Source organism: Corylus avellana, chromosome 8, assembly GCF_965113065.1.
Source record: "Corylus avellana chromosome 8, dhCorAvel1.hap1.2, whole genome shotgun sequence".
Classification (NCBI taxonomy): Eukaryota; Viridiplantae; Streptophyta; class Magnoliopsida; order Fagales; family Betulaceae; genus Corylus; species Corylus avellana.
The window spans coordinates 22,321,234-22,335,984 of record NC_142497.1 but is presented as its reverse complement, the minus strand read 5'-3'; the positions used below and the strand labels follow the sequence as shown (position 1 = coordinate 22,335,984).

At 36.3% G+C, this 14,751-nt stretch overlaps 2 protein-coding genes and 1 non-coding gene across 3 annotated transcripts; 1 reads left to right on the top strand and 2 right to left on the bottom strand.

The window, feature by feature from the left end:
* The first annotated feature begins 650 nt into the window (after window positions 1–650).
* LOC132163714 (asparagine synthetase [glutamine-hydrolyzing] 1) lies at window positions 651–4,990 on the top strand. The gene is made up of 13 exons (XM_059574085.2): window positions 651–938; window positions 1,569–1,707; window positions 1,910–2,005; window positions 2,092–2,233; window positions 2,338–2,528; window positions 2,615–2,776; window positions 2,918–2,998; window positions 3,098–3,319; window positions 3,426–3,560; window positions 3,647–3,727; window positions 3,824–3,910; window positions 3,999–4,106; window positions 4,553–4,990. Exons 1-13 carry the CDS (start codon window positions 859–861, stop codon window positions 4,790–4,792), a joined length of 1,764 nt encoding a protein of 587 aa, XP_059430068.1. The 5' UTR covers window positions 651–858; the 3' UTR covers window positions 4,793–4,990.
* A 333-nt stretch (window positions 4,991–5,323) lies between these two features.
* TRNAH-GUG (transfer RNA histidin (anticodon GUG)) lies at window positions 5,324–5,395 on the bottom strand. Its single transcript has one exon. It is a non-coding gene; the product is annotated as a tRNA-His (tRNA).
* A 421-nt stretch (window positions 5,396–5,816) lies between these two features.
* PMR5 (Pmr5/Cas1p GDSL/SGNH-like acyl-esterase family protein (DUF828)) lies at window positions 5,817–9,512 on the bottom strand. Its single transcript, XM_059574772.2, has 5 exons — window positions 9,063–9,512; window positions 8,809–8,980; window positions 8,268–8,446; window positions 7,888–8,046; window positions 5,817–6,391 (listed from the first exon to the last, which is right to left on the bottom strand). Exons 1-5 carry the CDS (start codon window positions 9,407–9,409, stop codon window positions 6,058–6,060), a joined length of 1,191 nt encoding a protein of 396 aa, XP_059430755.2. The 5' UTR covers window positions 9,410–9,512; the 3' UTR covers window positions 5,817–6,057.
* Between the last annotated feature and the right edge of the window lie 5,239 nt (window positions 9,513–14,751).

The window sequence follows — 14,751 nt, the reverse complement described above, 5'->3', positions numbered from 1 at the left end:
TTGTTAATATTTTAGTAATTGACGTAATAAATATTATGCAACTATAATAATTATCATATGTATTATTATGTCAATTTATAAGAAATTTATAATAACATTACTCCTTTATCATGTTAGTTTTACAAGTTAGCTCATTGCTTGATCCATCATCAATCATATATCATTGTATTGTATAAATTTTTTTTTTAAAAAAATTATTATATATGTATATGCACATTAGTTTTTCACCAATTGACGGGTCTAAGTCACCGATAATAAGCCAAGTTAGAAACCCGATGAAGTATGAGGCCACTATCCTACTAATCGACACGTGGATGGTTGAAAATTGTGCGTACGACCATATATTTCTCTCTAATAAAGTAATAAATGTGACTTTGTTTTTTTTTTAAGATAGCAAAGCTGACTCAGCCCTAAGACTTTTCAAAAGGATAAACCCTTGAACTTCCAATAAAAAAAACATAAAAATGAATGAACGAATGAATGAACAACAAAACACGTGTCAACACGTGTAGAAGCAGGGGCGAAATTGGCAGTGGGGTCGCGGGGGAAACTGCTAAACCAAAAAAAGTAAAAACGGTGTCGTGTCGCTCTGTTTTTCAGAGCTCCTGCATTATAAATACGTGGCTCGGGATGCGGAGAACTTACACCTTACAACCATAATACGTGTTGTTCCCTCCTCGTGAAACTCCACCGCCACAATCTTTGTGTTTTCCTTCTTTTGTTTTTCAAAGATTTTTTTTTTTTTTTTTGGTTCTCTCCAAAAATCGTGGTAAAAGAACCAAACTTGGGGGTTCATCTTGTTTGTTTTTGTTCATTAGCAAAAAATAGTGTTCTGGGTTTAGGATTCTGTGGATCAAAATGTGTGGAATTCTTGCTGTTCTTGGCTGCTCTGATGACTCTCAGGCCAAAAGGGTTCGCGTGCTTGAGCTTTCCCGCAGGCAAATTTATATTCCTTAACTATGTCTCTTTGTGTCTTATTTATTTATTTATTTTTGGGTTGGTTGGTCTTATCATTTCTACAGTATTGGTTCTTTTAAGATAAACATAACAGAAAAGTAGTTGGTTCTTCCAACGAATTTTTAGAGATTTAATGATATCCAGAGAAAAATGTTAAGGTTGTCTGTATCTTAAAGTGTTCAGTATTTTATTTCTTTGACGCAAGACTTTGTTTGGTATTGAGAGTTCCATTTGCTTAGGCAATCTCCTCTGAATTTCTGTGTCATTTTATATTATATGGGGAAACATAAAATATTGGTATTATATGGGGGAAGAAGGAAAGATAAGGGGACAAAAATGAAGAAGAAAAGACCCCATCATTATCTTATTTTGATTTTTTTTTTAAAAAAAAACGTATCATTAGATGGATTTGGTATCGAATGAACAAATCTCGTACTCCATTAACGTTTTCGTGATTATGGGCACCTATAATATTAAAATATTTATTGGGATAAGCATTTAATTATGTTAATCATGTGGGATGTGGGTCCATGACTTGGTAAAAATGGCAATCTTGCACAATTGACTTGAGAAACTGCAGTTTGAAACGTCGTCGGTTTTGATGTTTATAGATTGAAGCACCGTGGTCCTGACTGGAGTGGCATCTACCAACATGGTGATTGTTACTTGGCTCATCAACGGCTAGCCATTATCGATCCTGCTTCCGGTGATCAACCTCTCTTCAATGAGGACAAGGCAATCGTTGTAACGGTAGGCCATATTTCTATGACTTTTATATATGACACTCATATTCAATCACCAACTTTTGCCTTTCTAATTAAACTCTCGTTTTCAGGATCTTTAAGTTTTGTTTGCATTAGATAAACAGGGGAGGATGAATTCAAATAGTTTTTATTTTTATTTTTATTTATTTTTTATTTTTTTATTTGGTTGGATTTGTGTTGAACATCAGGTGAATGGAGAGATTTACAACCATGAAGAGCTGAGGAAGAGTTTGCCGCATCACAAGTTTCGAACCGGGAGTGATTGTGATGTTATTGCCCACCTGGTGGGTCATCTTAGCACACATCTTTCGTTTCTAATTGATAGTTCTTCTTCAACCAATAACATGTCTTTCTTTTAATCTTTTTGTAGTACGAGGAGTATGGGGAAAATTTTGTGGACATGTTGGACGGTATGTTTTCTTTTGTGCTGCTGGATACCCGTGACAACAGCTTCATTGTCGCCCGTGATGCGATTGGGATCACTTCCCTTTATATTGGATGGGGTCTTGATGGTAATGTTTCAGAGAATCCTGCTTTTCTTAACTTTTAAGTTAAAGTCATACTTTTTATGTGTAGTGACAAACGCACTCTTAACCTTGTCGTGTTTATTACTCAGGCTCGATTTGGATATCATCGGAGCTCAAAGGATTGCATGATGACTGTGAACATTTCGAGTCATTTCCACCTGGTCACTTGTACTCGAGCAAGGAAGGTGGACTAAAGCGTTGGTATAATCCTATTTGGTTCTCTGAGGCTATTCCATCAACCCCATATGATCCCCTTGTGCTAAGGAGGGCTTTTGAAAACGTAAGGTTCAAGATTTTGGGTTATAAAAAGCTAAAAGATCCAATGGGAACTTTTGTATCTTTGACTTATCAAGTTAATATGCGCAGGCTGTGATCAAACGGCTGATGACCGATGTGCCTTTCGGTGTTCTGCTGTCCGGCGGCCTTGATTCATCACTTGTTGCCTCTATCACTGCTCGCTACTTGTCTGGCACAAAGGCTGCCAAGCAATGGGGAGCACAGCTCCATTCTTTTTGTGTGGGGCTAGAGGTGAGTTTTATAAATTTTCATAAAGTGCGATTTTGCGGCCCAAAACTGCGTTTTTAAACTAAATTGCAGAAAATATATATATTAGTGTGAGAATTTAAAAAATTGCAATATGAAAACTAGTTTGTCCTTTTGTGAGAGCAGGGTTCACCTGATCTGAAGGCTGGAAAAGAAGTTGCAGATTATTTGGGTACAGTTCATCATGAATTTCACTTCAGCGTTCAGGTAATATACAGAATTTAGTATTTTAAGCTCAGGAGCTTAGGTGTTGTTTAATAAATATCCAAAAAATGTAAGACTTTTTTGTCTTTTGAATTGTGACAGGATGGCATTGATGCCATAGAAGAAGTTATATACCATGTTGAAACATATGATGTTACAACAATAAGAGCAAGCACCCCTATGTTTCTTATGGCACGTAAAATTAAATCACTGGGGGTGAAGATGGTGATTTCTGGTGAAGGTTCTGATGAGATTTTTGGTGGGTATTTGTACTTCCACAAGGCCCCCAATAAGGAAGAGTTCCACCGCGAAACATGCCGAAAGGTGCCATAATCTTTTTCTATGCATAGATTGCTCTGATATATTTATATATATATATAGGCTGGTATAACGAGAGATAATATGTATGATGTTCTATTCTTGTATGCAGATTAAGGCACTCCACAAGTATGACTGCCTTAGAGCAAACAAATCAACATCTGCATGGGGATTGGAAGCTCGAGTCCCCTTTTTGGACAAAGAATTCATTAATGTTGCAATGGCTATTGATCCAGAGTGGAAAATGGTATTGGAATTGACATTCAACAAATTGGGTTTGGATGCTTTTCAAGATTACACTGGTTTCTCACCATGCTTTTCAATCCATTTCAGATAAAGCCAGAAGAAGGGCACATGGAGAAATGGGTTCTGAGGAAGGCCTTCGATGATGAGGAGCATCCCTATCTGCCAAAGGTATTGCATATAATAATAATAATTAAGTTTCTACCTTAATTATCTGTGTGGTATGCGTACATAGCTAGATAACGTGTCCATTTCGATGCCCTGCAGCACATTCTGTACAGGCAGAAAGAACAATTCAGTGATGGAGTTGGCTATAGCTGGATTGATGGCCTCAAAGCCCATGCTGCTATGCATGTAATTAACTATATATCGCCTGCTTTCTGTTACTTCTTAATTATAAGATTGCCGTGGGTGATGATTAGTGCTCAATTTATACTTTCAGGTGACTAACAAGATGATGCTCAATGCTGAACACATTTACCCCCAAAACACTCCCACCACAAAGGAAGCCTACTACTACAGGATGATTTTTGAACGTTTTTTCCCCCAGGTGATTAAATCAAAAAAAATAAAATAAAATTCTTTAGCCAGCAGACAAGGGACATTTTCACCCATCTGTGTGGATATATTACATTCAGAATTTGACTTGGTTACCCGAGGCAAGGCCCGATAAGGATTTATAGCAATATTACACGCCCAAGCCCGAATTGTTAGCAATTTGGGTAGGTAATGCAAGAGACCCCCATATGGGACTTATTTGCGCAAATAAATTTTAGACTGTTCGGCTACCTATTCGGATAAGTGGGTCTCTATTCCAATTTGACAAGGTCTTGGGCGCCTTGTCGAGTGGTAACCCGAGACAAAGTCTTAGGTGCCTTGTGAAGTACTTACTCAAGTCAAGGTCTTAGGTTTTGCAAAAAATTTCCCCCCATTTGTGTGGATTAGATTGAGAATCTGACTTGGTTATGCTATTTCCATCACCATTTGGTTTTGCAGAACTCAGCCAGGCTAAGTGTCCCAGGTGGAGCAAGTGTAGCCTGCAGCACAGCCAAAGCTGTTGAGTGGGATGCTTCATGGTCCAACAATCTTGATCCTTCTGGCAGGGCTGCTTTAGGAGTCCATCTTTCAGCTTATGACGACCAGGTGCCCTCTGTCAGCACTGGGATGCCACAGATTATTGATAATGTGCCTTTGAAGATGGAAGTTAGCACTCCAGGAGTTACAATCCAAAGCTAGCATGCCTGATGTAGGACACAGTCTTTTAAACCCCTGCTGGTGTAAAAGGGAGTACATAATATTAAGAAAGTACTCCTATGGTGTTTTAAAGATGGATGTGTCATCAAAATGTTGTACATTTTCTAGTACATGGTTTAGAAGTGTGTTATCAATATGAACTGTTTCTAATAAAATTTGGGAAATCAATTCCTTCTTTCATCTTCCATGTGTGAAGATCATCGGTTCCATATATCAGTCATTGCCGGAAATCACTTTGAAGTTTGAAAGTGAATAACATGAAGTGTTTTGGTTAGGAGCAGACAAATGAATCATTTTTCTCATGTGGGCTTTTCATCAAGTCTACCCTATAGGCTATAGTGCAGAACTCAGTGAAGGTAGACAAAAAGGTAAAAGAATGAGCCTATTTGTTTAAGAAAGAGGCCAGTTCGATCAGGATTTTGGGCTTAAAAGTGGAACCATCTTGAAGCCCCGCAGGGTTAGTCCTATATTCTTTTAATTATTTGCGCAAAAACCAAAAAGCAAGAAATAAAATGTGGCTGCTGGGATTCGAGCCCAGGTCTCCACGGCCACAACGTGGAATTCTTACCACTAAACTACAGCCACTTCATATACCTGTACCCCCTACTTTCTTTTTGTTGTATCTTGCCAATATGAGACGAGTGTGAAGCTCACATCCAATCATTCTCAGCTGGGATACTTCGTCAGCTTTGTCTTCCATAAAACTAGTAGCCCCCTGAGGTTTCCATCTTAGCAACCCAACCATAAAGTCTCAATATGATACTAAATGATATAAATTTCACGTAGAATTCACCTTGAAAAAACCCAGTTCATGAAAACCCAGTTCATGAGGAAAGGATGTTTAAGAATTTATGTACACATAATTAAAATAACACTCATTCAATGTGGGACAACTAAGATTGTAACACATTTTTTGTTAATACAATTGCACGTCGATCCTGTTTTTGGTAGGAATGACACAAGTAAAATGCCAAATCACCACTTATTCAAAAAATTTAGACCGATAAAATATAACAAATTTAATCATTTCATTCGAATTTTAACATAGAACATGAATTACCCCTTTGGGTAAGCAATGAAAGAGATATAAGTTACAATATCCAACAATGAAATGAGTGGCCTTATTTCTTGATTCCCAACAATATGCATTACTTTACATGAGAAAGAGGTGTAACTTTGCAACTCTCTCATCAAACATATCACAAAAATTAAAACTATTGGGCTAGCTAGTATCCAACAATCCAAACTCAAGAGAACAAAGTCGTATAGAATAGTTGGTTCCAAGTATCAGGCAATCCAGGAAGGCACCAATGGCTACAATCGGCGGACCGGGCGGGGTTAGCCCGCTGCTCGGGGCTCAAATCGCCACTATAAATGGAAGGGTGGCCGTCTTTCCGCAGCTCCGACAGCATGGTTATGTCTAACAAATATGCAGGGCTCCTCATGTCCCTTAGCACTGTATCCACCACCCTCATTTGGTCAGGGTATCCTCCTGGGTATGTTGTTCCACTCATTGGTGCCGTTTCACCATAGCAATTCTTTGATGTCGTTGTCGTCGCGCCCACACTCCATTCATTTGGGCTGTCAAGGTCAATCACCCACATATTAATTGCATAACTCAGATGAGGAGTACCAGAACATGATTCTCTATCAAGATTTACTGTCGTCATATTTAATAGTATAAATGAACTGGTTATATTAGATGGATATTTTTGTCTTTTTACTTTTTGAATTGACAAAAATACCTCTCAATATAACTAACTGGATATTATTCCGTTCAAATGAACTGGAGAAAATCCTAATTCTCAAATCTGTTGACATGCTATTCAAAAAAATTAAATGATATAACATCATTTATACAGTTAGATACGACAACGTTACATTTTGACCATGAAATAACTCTTTTTTAGCTATTTCAGTTTTTTGTTTTACAAATTGAATTAGAAAAAATTCTTTTAATTGTCTATTAAACTATAAAATATCTTCAAAATACGTGATTTTTACGTCATGAAATTAACAAATGACATGCATTTCAAAGTTAAATGTGGAAAACTTTGTCCAACGTTTCTTCTGAATGGTAAAGCAAGTTTGTCTTCATTCAGTATGGCGAGTGTTTCATCCCACCGACAAAAACAGTTGTTTTTTTTATCAATTTGTTTATTTTACTTTATTTATTTTCTCTTATCCCCGGACAAAACAAGCACATGCAATTACCGACACTTACATTTTCTTTTAAGAATGTCAGTTCCCTTTCCCATCTACGGCATCCAAAGGGTTCTAAAAGATGTGTGAGTAAATGAAGAAAACGATTCTTCAAATAAGTTATCTTGGCACATAATTTTTTTTAAAAAAAATGCTACAGTTTCTTTTAGTGTTTTCTTAATCGTACATGAATAATAGAATATTAATTTTTACAAAAATATAAAGAACTGGAGTGATAAGTTTTTTTTTTTTTTTTTTTTTTTTTTTAGAAAATAATATCCACTTAAGATCAGGAGAATACCATAAGGAACACCATAAAGAACGGTAAAATTTCTTATTTAAAAATTTTAAACCTACACAGTTAAATATTATAAAATTTAATCTAGATTATAAAATGGTTCATGTTTTGTATATGACAGAACTAATCATTTAAGAAGTGTAGACTTCAAGTTTTCTGTCCCAAGACAAATTTTCCTCTTAATTAAGTGGGATGGAATTTCTCCAATTTAGCTTCTTAAATTGACATTTATCTTTAGAATATGTAATTCTTATTAAATCTATATTTTCTAAAAACTTATATCAATTTAATACACTAAGTTAAAAGAAACTTTGTCCAAATCACATGGCTCCTAACACTAGTTTCGTTAGAACCTTCACTAGATGATTTTGAACCACATGAATTTCCAGAATTCAAGCATATATTAGTATTCAATTTGAGCCCAGCTTATATCAGCCCAACTCGCAACCCTATAAACAGCTCACATTGGAGGGAATTTTTTGGTGCTTGGAGCTAGCAGCCTAGCAGTCCAACAGACAATAATGAAGCCTAGAATTTCACCCAACGCAATTATTAGAGAGAGAGAGAGAGCACCCACTTGTAGTGTGTCGGAGATATGGACAGAAAGAAGACTCTGGTTTTGCTGGTGTCAATGTTGGTGTCAACCCAATTGGCCCATGTCCTAAGTCCCTTGTCCAAGGCAGCCAAACGATCCATGTCTTGGTAATATTTCCCTCCTGATTCCATGTAATCCCACCTGCAAATTATCACCAAAAACCTCTCTATTCAAACTGCATATAATCTGCAAACAAAATTGCTTAGAGATTATTATTAATTTGGGTTAAACGTGAGAGAGTCTATATAAGGTTCATTTATTCTAGGCGGTATACTTTGTTCGGGCAATTTGAGCCATAAAAACTTTCTCACATTTCTATCCTAATTACTAAAATCAAAACAGCAAGAGTAAGAAAGGCCAACCCTTGGAGAGATCCTTTGTGGGTCCACCAGTGGCCGGTGTTAAAAGATAGCACATCAACGCCCCCCCATGCCCTGGCATTACCAGATATTTCCTCCAGCCTTAGGACCCTCCTTCCTTGTTCCATATCAATGTCAACCAGATATGGAGCTTTGTAAAATGATATGGACACGCCATAGTCCTGCAACATTGCAACAGTTGATACAACTTTTGGATTTTAGGAAAGAAAAAAAAAAACAAAAAACAGAGGATGGTGTGTTGCAGTCACCACCAACAAACCAAAAATAAAGCTGACAGCTTTTTTGGGTCCCTCGAGATATTTCCCGACTGGTTTTGTGCTATAAAAAAAGAACCAAATTGTAGCCCTATAGGTTAAACCCAGTGACTCATGGCAAAAATGACTAGTGGGCCGTGGCTAGCAGAGAGCCACAAGATATTTTTTGCCTTTTTTTTTTTTTTGTTGAAATTTGGTAAAGTCGTAAAAGTAGATGATACTACTGTAAAATCATTGAGAGAAAAGAGAGAGTGGACAGTGACACTGACCAAGAACTTAAAGGTTGAAAGGGGATCACCCCTGATGCTTTGTATTTGGGTTGTAGGCGCTGCAGCTGAGATCATGCAAACCAAAGACTCCCATTGATTCCGGCCAAGCGAATCACCAACAAACATCACAGTCTTCCCTCTCATTCTCAGCAAAAACTCAAGCCCATTGAACCTACCATGAATATGCTACAATAAAAGTCATAAAAATGTACGAGGATATCACTTTGTTATGAGAAAAAAGAAGCAATTTTTACCTTGGGAGCTCACAGTTGAGGGGCTTCCATCGATATTTAAGGTATTCGGAGTCCGGCCGACCAAACATTTGACAGTTGAACTCAGAGTCTATGACTGTTGGACAGTTACCAGATTGGTAGGCTGGGTATGTGTCATCACGGACCCAATTGCCGGCAAACAATGCACAGGTGCTTTGGTTTGCTTGGATCATGGGCCGAGTGTGTTGGTGGTTGTTGTGGTGGTGTTTCAAGCTCATTAGGATGGCTGAGGAAGCTATGTGGGATTGAACCAGAAGTAGACATAGAATTGTTAAACATGACCCAAAGGAACAAGAACAAGAAGAAGATTGACAAGAAAGAAGAACCATTGCAGAGGCTAATAGGGAGGAAAGGAAAGGAAAAGCAAAAGCAAAAAGAGAGAGACAGAGAGAGAGAAGGAGGGAGAGGGACTCTATGTATTAACTATGCATTATAAAAGAGTGGGGGGTTTTGGTTATGTGCTGTCCAATAAAATTGTGGGGTTTTTGTTTTGTTTTGTTTTATTTATTTATTTTTTTTCTAATGGGGTTTTTGTTTTGTTGTGTGCATGTGAAGGTAGCTGATGGGTTCACGTGAGTTAAGTAGATTTATGACTCCTGGGGCTGGCGGTGGGCTTGTGATTTTGATATGGACCTTTTGACAGTATAAAGAGACTTAGGGTTCTTCCTTAATGGGGAGTGGTTAATTTGTCTTCTAGTGTTTTTAATTCTTAAAACTATTGATGTATTTAATTAGATAGATGAAACTTTTAGACCATAATTCATTAATTTTATATTAAATTTAAAGGATGTGTCAAAAATTATGAACAGCCTAATTTAGATTGTGTTGAAGCATGAATATGAATTATATAAGTCAACTCATTTAATTAAACGGATAAGATCAATCAATCTTAGCTCAACAATTTCATGTCGACTTCAAGTATTGTGACAAAAATTGCCGGTCATATGAATTCATGCATCACGGGACCTTTGACTCCCTGTTTTATGTAAATATTGTGGTTGTAATTGTTTATGTCGATTTATAAGTTTTAGTTGCTTCGAAATCAGAGCAGATTAACAGGGACGGAACATGATTCCCGACATGCATTATTAATCAGCCTGCTCTATAAACAATGGGAGGATAATCTGGCTCTAGGAACTTTTTATTAGCAAAAGTTATGGAAGCCTTACAATCCTAAGAATCTCTCTCTCCTAAAGGAGGCTCTTCCACAATCTTAATCATAAACAATTTTGGGTCTTTAAACTTTATTACCCAATTAACCAATTGAAACCAATAAGTACTAATAGGGTCCCTTTAATGCACAATTACTTAGATTAATGTAAGTCTTTCTGAGGGTGTTGATTTCATGGGAGAGAATCTGGTATGTGAGGGTGCACTGTGCACACTATTATGTTGTAGTCACCCATCACAAACCATTTTAGAAATCAATTTAAATAGGAAACCCAGTTGAATTTTTGGTCTTGTTTACAACAGTTTTGAATGAGTGATAGAGGAGATTTTCTTGAAGTGGTTAAGCAAACAGGTTTAGAAAATGAGAAAAAAAAAAAGAAGAAGGTGGGGGATGGATACATGAAGAGGAAGCCAGTTGGGATATGGGGCCATGAATGTTGACCATCGTGTTACTATTTGATGAAGTCATCCCACTTGGAGCAGTGGCCATTTGTTTGGCGCCCCAAAGTTTGATTCCCAACTCTTATCATTTAAAAAAAGAAGAATGAAGAATGCTTGCAGCATGTAAGAAAGGCAGGTTTTCCTCCTTTTTATCAATGTAGGCAATCGTTCAAAGCAAATGTTCTTTGCTTTCCTTCACCCACAACCACAGAACATCATTCTCTTCTGCTCTTTTTTTTCTTTTTTTTAAGGGAAAAATGTAAAATTAATTCTTGTGGTTTAGTTGATTTATAATTAGCTCTATGTGGTATCAAAATGAACTCAAAGATTCTTGAAGTACGTCAAAAAAAACAATTTAGTCCATACAGTCAAATTCCATCAACTTATTTAATAGATTTCGTTAGTGTGACATTAACTTAAATATGATAAGGATCACAATTTGAATGGCTCTAACGTTTCACTCTATTAGAATCGGTTAAGTCATTGAACGAAATTTGACTGTAGGGACTAAATTATTTTTTTGGTATACCTTAAGAACATTTGAGTTTATTTTGATATCACAAAAAGTTAATTGCAAATAAGGTAAACTATAGGGACTGATTTTACATTTTTCCCTCTTTTTAAGCAAGAAAAATGTTAGAAATCACTATCTAATTTGTTGATAGGGCCGGCTCCTCCTGTTAGGAAAAAAAGAAGAAAAGACTAAACAATTATTAATATTACCACGTTAATAAAGTAAGATAACAATGAAATAAAAGTGTAATTCTTAGTTACTATTTTAGTAAAGATCTTGTGGAAGTATCATGAACTGATATCTATTGGCATCATCATGATAATCATCATTAGCCTCCTATTACATAAATATGAGGTGCTCCTTCTCTAATCCCTAGTTGGATCTATGTAAATCATGTTGGATTGTAAAGTACTCCATAAAGTAGAATTCAAAACCCCATATGGGCTGTCAAATACAGAGCTATGAATGAATGAGGGGGTGTCTGTGACTTTATGGACTAAAATTCAAACAAAGCACTCCCCTACATAAAACCAATGATGGTGGTCATTATATAGAAGACAACTTCAACAAGCACACATAATCGAAATACCGAATCGACGGAACGATTGAGGGAAGGTTATTATAAAAGATAGCCTATACCCAAATAAATAAAAAAAAAAAAAAAAAAAAAAACTTTTGGTCTCGTCTCAAAACTGTGACATGTATATTTTGTTATACACCGTGACACCGACCTTTTTTTTTTTTTTTTTTTTTTTTTGGATACTTCTCATTGGGGTAAAACTGTTCCAAGAAGGAAAAGTATTATACATTATCAAACGAAAGCATTGTGGCATTTAAGGCTGTGGAAGTGGTAAAGTGGGACCTGAGTGGTAGACATGTAACATGGCATGACAAAAGTGTGCCTCATTTAGCACCCAAAGGAGAAAATAAATAAGCAAAGCACCAATAAATGGCCTCATTTATGTATGGTGGGGGTGTGGGGAAGTGGGATTTCAGCTGCTGCTTTTCAGTAGCAGGACTTTCAACTTTCAAGCCGAGACGTGTGACGGATAGCTTTACGTGTGTCGGATGAGAAATCTTTTGGAATTCACATAACATTTCACAAGATTTGGAGCTTGGCAAGTTGGCCGTATGCTTTAATCTTTATTATACTCATAAACAAAATATTCTAACCAATCATATTTGAAATGCTGGCAGCCTTCTTAGATTGTCGCATTCTAAATATGTGAAAATGGTTTTCCATGTTGATAACATCTTAGACTTTTTAGAGAAACGCTACACTTCATTCTCCTCACTATTTTTTAACCATTTTTTTAGGTTTACATGTGAATCCTACATATTCAATGGTAGATTTAAAACAAATATGTATGGAGATGGTTGAGAGATGATTTAAAACAAATCAATGGCATTTTTCTTATTTTTTCTGGCTCCCTAAAATTACTTCTTACTTTGAGGAAAAAATATCATATTTTTCCAAACTAAGGTTCCACTTTCATTCTTTCATTTAAAAATGTTTCTATTTATTTATTTATTTTATTTATGAATTTCTTTATTCTTTCTCCGACATCTAAATATTTGAAAATTTGTATACGGTCATTTTTTAAAATTTGTCTTTAATAAGAAAGAATGAAAAATTTTGTGGGTTTGGGGCTTTCATGCGTGAGAGAATGAAAGACAGAAAGAGAAGAAGAGGAAAGAAGAAATGGGGAAAAGGAAAACAAAAATGCATTTTGGTGAGTGGGGTTTTACTCAATAGGTAGCCGGACGAGAATGCTCTTAAAATTGTGTCAATTGGTGAGTGGATATGCATTTTACATTCTCCTAATTAACCTAGTGTTTGGGTGAACGACAGTTCAAGTACTCATGTTTATTCGTGTGTTAATACAGTATAATCACTTAATGAACAAAGTTATTGTGTCATTTAACTTATGAAAAACACACTTTTTTTAATAGAATTTTCCTCAACTCTTCTAATGCTATAAAAGAAAAAGTACGTGATTCTTACATGTTTAAAAGGCACATGACTATTTTATATCCTGAGTTGGAAGAATTTCTTCTAACTCAATTTGAAGAAAATTTTTGTCCGCTTGTAATTAGTTGAGCATATCGCCTCAAAGATAGCATCCTCAAACACAGTAATTTTGGCAACAATTGAAGAGGAACTTTGTGAGTCAAATAACATCCCCCATCCAAGGTAGCATAAGAGACAGGAAGGCACCTAGACATGTGACTTCAAAAAAAGCCTAAAACTTTTTATTACCATCATATTAGCCTTCACCCAAGAAAGACAAATGTCAAACCTTTCTAGAAATTTTCCCTTTGTTGATACCCTCAAATCTATCTTCCATTATTAATCATATACCTCTTACAAATTTGATTTTTTTCGTGCATGATTGGTTGAAAGAGGGTCTTGACAATAGATCGTAAAAATACATGCTACCCAAATCTTCTATTTGCTTCAAAAATTCGTGAGAGCTGGAAAAATTCCACTTTTTTTTACGTATATATTCCATATCTTTGAAGACAACATAACACAATAATAAAGCACACATTGGTGTCTTTGAAGACAGTTGACATCAAGCATACCAATCAACTTCGAAGACATAGGAAGCGTACCTTAATCCCTCATCTCAAGTAAAGAGCAAAAGCTCCTTTTAACTTGCAGAGAAGCCTAAAGGTTTTTCTGCATTTCAAGCACAAAGTTGCAACAGATGGTAGAGTGAAAACAGACCGTAAATTCCATTGATTTCAACTTTGTAAATCATAACTTTGCACAAAGCCAAAACCAAGCAAAGAACACAGAGAGAAATGGGAGCAACCAGCGGTTGCCCTATTTTGCATTCAGCCAACTTGTGTTCTATGCAGAAACTAACAAAACAATATTGTAGCCTTAAAAGCAACACAAAGACTTAAAATGCTGTTAGTATATACATGTATTTTACAATGAGAAGCAGCGAGAGTTTGCCAAGAAGAAAATGGAAAATGGAACTTCGTGAAGAAATCTGCCAAGGAGACGATGGGTAGAGAGATGTCGCCATGTCAAAGGTGATGATGCATAAGATGACAATCTATCTTAATATGCTTAGTGTGTTCACAAAAGACTAATTGTGAGCAATCTGAGTAGCACTCTTGTTGTCACAATACATATGAATGGGGTCAGATAAAGAGACACCCATGTTAACAAGTAACCAATGCAACCAAACTATCTTAATAGTGGTAGAGGCCAGGGCACGATACTCAACCTCAGCAGAGGAGCGAGCAACAATAGATTACTACTATCTTTTCCAGAGAATGAGAGATTAGCCTAGAAAAACACATAAACTAGTCGTGAACTTGTAGTTCGTAGGATCTCTAGCCCAATCAGGATTAGAGCAAGCACGAAGTACCAAAGCTAATGTAGAAGGAAGTGATATACTCTGATGTAGAGTTTCCCAAAGCTAGCATAAGATGCGGAGAACAACAACCAAACTGACTAACATAAGATGCACAATAGTGAGAAACCAAACTGACTAACAATGTGAACAGCATAGCAATAACAGGTTACAG